At 36.1% G+C, this 7,028-nt stretch overlaps 1 protein-coding gene across 1 annotated transcript; it reads left to right on the top strand.

The window, feature by feature from the left end:
- The first annotated feature begins 2,695 nt into the window (after window positions 1–2,695).
- On the top strand, window positions 2,696–5,985 carry LOC145105119 (uncharacterized). The gene is made up of 4 exons (XM_079042252.1): window positions 2,696–3,898; window positions 4,034–4,217; window positions 4,934–5,639; window positions 5,742–5,985. The coding sequence occupies exons 1-4, from the start codon at window positions 2,696–2,698 to the stop codon at window positions 5,983–5,985; spliced, it is 2,337 nt and encodes a 778-aa protein (XP_078898378.1).
- Window positions 5,986–7,028: the final 1,043 nt, after the last annotated feature.

The following is a 7,028-nucleotide window of genomic DNA, read 5'->3' as shown; positions in this document are numbered from 1 at the left end:
CATTCGAGAGACCATAGAAAAGATTATATAAATCTACGAACGATTAAAAGCCTCAAGAGATAGATAGAAAAGCTACGTAGACAAAAGGAGAAAACCCTTGGAATTCCAGGTTGGTGACCGCGTTCTGTTGAAGGTCTCACCTTGGAAGGGCATGATAAGCTTCGGAAAGCATGGAAAGCTAAACCCAAGGTACATTGGGCCATTCGAGATCCTCGTTAGGATCAGCCCCATAGCATACAAACTATGTTTACCACAACAACTTAACAACGTACACCCTATCTTCCACGTGTCAAATCTAAAGAAGTGTCTATCTGACAAGACTCTTGTGATTCCACTCGATGAAATCAAGATAAACGAGAGCCTTAACTTCGTTGAAGAACCCGCAGGAATTATGGATAGGGAAGTAAAACAAACGAAACAAAGTCGCATACTGATAGTGAAGGTTCGCTGGAATGCCAAGCGGGGACCTGAATTCACTTGGTACGGAGAAGACCAGATGCAACAAAAGTACCCGCATCTCTTCCCTAGTCCTTAATGTATTCACTATAGAAAGAATTTCGGTACGAAATTCCCTCTAACGGGGGGATGATGTGTGACAACCTGTTATCTCTTTTTAATAAAAACTCTAAACTACAAGTGTGATTATTTAACATATATGCAAGATTATGGTGAAACCATGTTGTAATAGGGTAGTATAAACTTAATACATAACATAGACTTATACTAAAACAAATCAAATGTACACTAGTGCAAGTTAAGGGGGGTAAACTTAACATTTAAAGGAAATTATAATATATATAGTTAGAAATCGGTTTTTGGAATCAAAATTCAAGCCAAAACCGAATTCCCTTTTAGGAATTAAAGCCAAAACCGAATTCCCACCATCTTTGACCAAGGAAACCTAATTTTCTTTTGGCATTTGACTAGAAACCGAACACTCTCTTATCTGTTGACTTTAAGACCGATTTCGTGAAGGAATTCGGTCTTAAAGGACCGAACACCCATCATTTGAGGCCCATTAAGGCCGAACACCCCTATATATATGTGTGTTAGGCCGATTTCCCAATTCATTCCCTCTTTTGCCACCGAATTCTTGCAAAATTTTCTCTCAAAAGTCATAAGAACTTTACCCAGATCTTCATATCATCTTCAAACATTCCACCGAGTTCATAAAACTACATTCAAATCTTCAAATATTCAAAGTCTCACCAAGAAAACCATCACACCGAGTTCATCTAATTTCCACACCGAAAACTCCAATTCCACCAAAAACACCCTGCCCCTTTATTTCAAAAATTCCCAAATTAATTTGTAGGTATTATTTACTTAATTAATTATTCAATTCATTATTTAAATTAATTTATTATTATTTTAAATACGACGACGAATACAGTTATTTTAGGGTAACGTTATTTGCGCGTAAGCCAACGCACATTCAAGGTGAGTTCATACCCCTACATTTTTAACGGTTTTTTATATTTTTAGGGGGGGGGGGGGGGGGAATACAAGTAAAACACAAGGTCTATTGTGTTATACACATATTATTGAATAATTTAAAAACCTTTTCAATTGTTTCATAACGAGTATTCAGTACATTTTGTAAAATTCCTTATGTATTTAACCCTTTTGTAATATGTGGTGGATACGGGTATTTTACGTTCGTACAATTAAATTGCATTTGTTTTTTTCAGTACATCACAGAACATTACAATTGAACTATAATTGGTATAGTTTGGTAATCTCTACTCTATCTTGCTAAGCACAATACACATAATCAAAACATTTATTCAAACTATAATAGGTATAGTTTGGGAAACACGACTCTAATACATTGGTACAAGAACACACTACTAAATAACTATTTAAATATAATTATTTTATATTTCAAGTACATTACTACAAGGTTATACATACATAGTCAAATACAAGAAAAGGCCACTACACTACACTATAGGTAAACTAGTTAATACAGGGTTGTGGGGCACTACTTCGTTGTACCCCTCAGGGTACGGTTTCTAAATCCTATACAGTATAACCAGAGTCTCCTGGAGGGAGAGCGTGAGATTTGTGTATAGATCTATACGGGACAGACAATCCCATGCCCCGACTGCTAGCTATAGTTGGAACAGAAGTTCTGGGGTAACAAATGTCATTTCATTCGGACGCCTGAAGAACGTCGTAGAGGTTGTTGGTGATTTTATCACCAAATATATTTTAGTGTAATGGACTTAACAAGTGTTTCAAGAATAATATTTTAGTTATAATACAAGTTAGGAGGCGCGGGAGTGCACACTTGTATTTACTAAATATTGTTAGTACTGAACCCTAATCTACTGTGTTCGCATCCGTTTTGACAGTACAAGGTCTAATTAGTCATTCTTGAAAGATGAAAACCGTTTTGACTTATCCGTTGTTGGAGAAGTCTGGCATAACGGGCATGTTTGAAACATATAGAAAACACATAACGCTTTCTCTTCATCTTCTTCAAATTGATTCTGATTTTATGCCTAAAATCGGAACTGCTACATCAGGAATTATCCCAGTTTGGGTTTCGTGATACCCAAGGCATATAGGGTCGAAATATCAAACAAGGAAAGTGTTTTACACGATTCCTGTTTATTATCCAGATTTCCCAGAACCCTAATTTCAAATTTCCCCAACAATCTAGTTTGATATTATCGTTTTCTGGAACAAAATGGTTGGCAATTCACTGAAAGACATGAATACTTCATTTGGAAAATTGGAGAAATTTCAAGGCCAAGATTTCAGACGTTGGAAAAAGAAGATGCACTTCTGGTTGACCACTTTGAAGGTTGTCTATGTTCTTTTTACTCCAAAACCAGAAGAGGTTGAAGATGCAAGTCTGGAACAGATCGGAAGGAGAAGCAAATGGGATAATGACAACTACATCTGCCGTGGTCACATTCTGAATGGTATGTGTGATTCCCTCTTTGACACTCATCAAAATATTGAAACAGCAAGTGAATTATGGAACACACTTGAAGCAAAATATATTGCTGAAGATGCTTCAAGTAAAATGTTCATTGTTTCTGATTTCAACAATTATAAGATGGTTGATTCTCGATCTGTAATGGAACAATATAATGAAATCCTACGAATTTATGGTCAATTCACACAACACAACATGTCCATGGACGAATCCTTTGCAGTTTCAAGTTTGATTGATAAACTTCCACCCTCATGGAAAGATTTCAAACACCATTTGAAATATAAAAAGGAAGAGATAAGTTTGATTCAACTTGGGAGTCATTTGAAAATCGAAGAAGGACTTCGTGATCAAGAGAATGACAAAGGAACTGGAAAGGGCAAATCTGAATTTGGACAGCCCCAAGTTCATATGGTTGAATGTGATAAAGAAGAGAATTCAAATCATAAGGGAAAGGGTAAAAAACATAAGTATGAGGGTAACAACAAAAAGTCCAACAAAAAATACAAGGATTACAAGAAACTTGTGTGTTGGAGATGCAATCGAATTGGGCATATGAAACGTGACTGTCGGGTGAAACTTGGAAATAAAGGTGCTAGTGGTAGTGGAAAAGAGGGTGCTGGTGGTGTCAGTGGGTCTCATGACCAATCTGCAACCAAAGGTCAATTTACTATTAAACTTGTAAGTTTAGTACCTAATGTTATTCTACTAACTCCAGAAGTTTCTTTTGTACAGGAGGCTGATACAGATTCATGGTGGCTTGATACCTGTTCTACACATCACGTGTGTAATGATGAACGATGGTTCACGAAGTTGAACACAGTAAATAAAGGTTCTGTCTTACGCATGGCGGATGAAGGATCAAAGCCAATTTTAGGAACTGGTGTTGTTAGTATTACGTTTACTTCTGGAAAAACAATTAGTTTGTTTGATGTCTTATATGTTCCCAAGGTTTGAAAGAACCTTGTGTCTAGTGGTTTGTTGAATTGTATGGGTTAGAAACAAGTTATTGAGTCGAACAAGTATGTGTTGTCTAAATGTGGAATATTTGTGGGATTTGGTTATTATTGTGAACGTGTTTTTAAGTTAAATGTTATAAGTTGTTTTGCATCACATGTCAAATCTACTTTTATGACTTCTGCACCAAATCTTGATAATTCTATGTTGTGGCATAATAGATTAGGAGATGTTCATGTTAAGAGAATGGTTGAAATGTCAAAATCCGGATTGATTCCAGCTTTTGACATTAATTCTGAAAAATGCAAAACTAGTATGTTAACTAAAATCACGAAACAACCGTTTCCAAATGTTAATAGAAAATCAGAAGTGTTGGAATAGATTCATAGTGATCTATGTGATTTTCATCCTACACCTTCCTTGGGAAATAAAGAGTACATTGTTACTTTTATTGATGATTCAAGTCGGTTTTGTTATGTGTATTTGTTACATTCCAAAAGTGAAGCTTTGGAAAAGTTTAAAATATACAAAACCGAAGTCGAATTACAATTGAGTATTTCGATAAAATGTCTTAGGACGGATAGGGGAGGAGAGTACATCGATTCTGGATACTTTCAATCGGGTGGAATCATTCATGAAACCACAGCTCCTTACAATCCACAACAAAATGGTGTTGCTGAGCGGAAAAATAGAATTTTAAAGGAAATGGTAAATTCGATGCTTTCTTTTTCGGGTTTAAGTGAAGGCTTTTGGGGTGAAGCTATGCTCACAGCTAATTATGTGCTAAATCGGGTTCCTAATAAACGGAACAAAGTTACACCTTATGAGCTTTGGCACAAGAAAACACCAAATTTGAATTATTTTCGAATTTAGGGATGTAGAGCAGTTGTGAAATTACCCGAACCTAAAAAGAAAAATTTGGGTGAAAGAGGAATTGATTGTATATTTATTGGATATGCAGAACATTCCAAAGCTTATAGGTTTTGTGTTATAGAACCTAGTGAGGCATATCTGTTCATACCATTATAGAGTCGCGAGATGTGATTTTTGATGAGCTGCGGTATTCTTCAATTCAAAGACCAAAGGATCTGATTCGAAGCACAAGTGAGGTGCCTAAATCATATGGAAAGGAAGTTGTTTCAATTCCAGAAACACAACAACTTCGTAAAAGCAAACGAGGTCGAGCCGCGAAAATTTTTGGCGAGGACTTTCAACTATTTTTGGTTGAAGGTTCGAGGGATAAAGTGAAGAAACAATACCCATATTCCTCTCATCTTGAGACTGATCCAAAGACTTTTAAGGAAGCTATGGAGTCTCGAGATGTTGCGTTTTGGAAAGAAGCGGTTGATGACGAAATGTCATCCATTATGGAGAACAATGTTTGGATGTTATCTGATTTACCTCCTGGTTCTAAACCTTTTGGATGTAAATGGATTTTCAAGAAGAAAATGAAGGTAGATGGAACCATTGATAAATTCAAGGCTCGTATGATCATACAAGGTTTTAGACAAAAGGCCGGTATCGATTATTTTGATACATATGCACCGGTAGCACGGATTTCTACCATTAGATTGTTGCTTGCTTTGGCACATATTCGCAATCTAGTAATTCATCAAATGGATGTTAAAACAGCTTTTTTGAATGGTGATCTTGACGAGGAAGTTTATATGAAACAACCAGAAGGTTTTGTTTCGCCTGGAAATGAGCAAAAAGTGTGTAGACTTGTGAAATCATTGTATGCACTTAAATAAGCTCCAAAACAATGGCATTTGAAGTTTGATGAAGTTATTTTGTCTAATGGTTTTTCTTTAAACCAATCTGACAAATGTGTTTACAGCCGTTTTGATTCATCTGGATCTGGTGTGATCATTTGCTTGTATGTAGATGATATATTGATTTTTGGCACTGATCAAAATCAAATTAATGCAACTAAGAATTTGTTGTCTTCAAAGTTTTCCATGAAGGATATGGGGGAGGCGGATGTAATCCTTGGAATAAGGATTAAACGGGTGAACAAGGGACTTGCTATTAAACAGTCACATTACATTGAGAGAAATTCTCAAACGGTTGAATTACAGTGATTGTAAACCCGTTAGCACCCCTATGGATTCAAGCATGAAGTTGATGCCTAATAGAGGCAGATCAGTTTCTCAACTGGAGTACTTGCAAGCTATTGGCTCTTTGATGTATGCTATGACTAGCACTCGTCCTGATATAGCTTTTGTAGTGGGAAGATTGAGTAGATTTACTCATAATCCTAGTACTCAACATTGGCAAGCAGTTCATCGTGTTTTCAAGTATTTGAAAGGAACCAAAGATTATTGTTTGTGTTATTTAGGATTTCCTTCGGTCTTGGAAGGATATTCTTATGCGATTTGGATATCCAATAGAGAAGATCATTCTTCTACAACTGGTTGGGTATTTTTACTTGGTGGAGGTGCTATCTCATGGGCATCTAAGAAGCAATATTGTATAACAAGTTCAACAATGGAATCTGAGTTTATTGCATTGGCCGCTACAAGCAAGGAAACAGAATGGTTAAAGAATTTGATTTATGAGATTCCGTTGTGGAGGAAACCGATTGCACTATTATCTATCCGATGTGATAGTGTTCCTACTTTGAGTAAAGCTTATAGTCAAGTTTATAATGGTAAATCGAGACATATTGATGTTAGACATGGGATGATTAGAAATCTAATAATGGATGGTGTGATTTCGATTGAGCTTGTAAAATCACAATAAAATTTGGCGGACCATCTCACTAAGAGTTTGGCGCGAGACTTAGTGCACAAGTTTGTTATAGGGATGGGCTTAAAGTCCTTATGAATTCTTATGAATGAGACACCCAATTCCCCTATAATACAATGTTAGAGGTTGAATTCAATGTAGAAAGCTTATTTATATGAATTGGAACACACATTATAACCATCCCAAGGTACGTGTGTTTGAACCTGTAGAGACCAGGATGAATTTGATTCCTTAATGATTCTTTTGATAAAATGTATACATGTACATGAATAAAAGAATCACCTATATGATCGTGAAGTGTAGCCGTACTTCAAAGAGCTTGGGACTTGGCTTTTATACGATCAAGAATGGATTGGGACACACGGCTTTATAACTA

Source organism: Lactuca virosa, chromosome 4, assembly GCF_052849685.1.
Source record: "Lactuca virosa cultivar CGN04683 chromosome 4, Lactuca_virosa_CGN04683_v6, whole genome shotgun sequence".
Classification (NCBI taxonomy): domain Eukaryota; kingdom Viridiplantae; phylum Streptophyta; class Magnoliopsida; order Asterales; family Asteraceae; genus Lactuca; species Lactuca virosa.
The sequence above is the reverse complement of the archived record's forward strand: the minus strand, read 5'-3'. Positions and strand labels throughout refer to the sequence as shown.

Coding starts and splice junctions, on each gene's coding strand:
- LOC145105119 (XM_079042252.1), top strand. CDS start 2,696: ATGGTTGGCAATTCACTGAAAGACATGAATACTTCATTTGGAAAATTG. Junction 4,218..4,933: donor TTCTGAAAAATGCAAAACTA/GTATGTTAACTA, acceptor ATACCATTATAG/AGTCGCGAGATGTGATTTTT. Junction 5,640..5,741: donor TGTAGACTTGTGAAATCATT/GTATGCACTTAA, acceptor ATGTGTTTACAG/CCGTTTTGATTCATCTGGAT.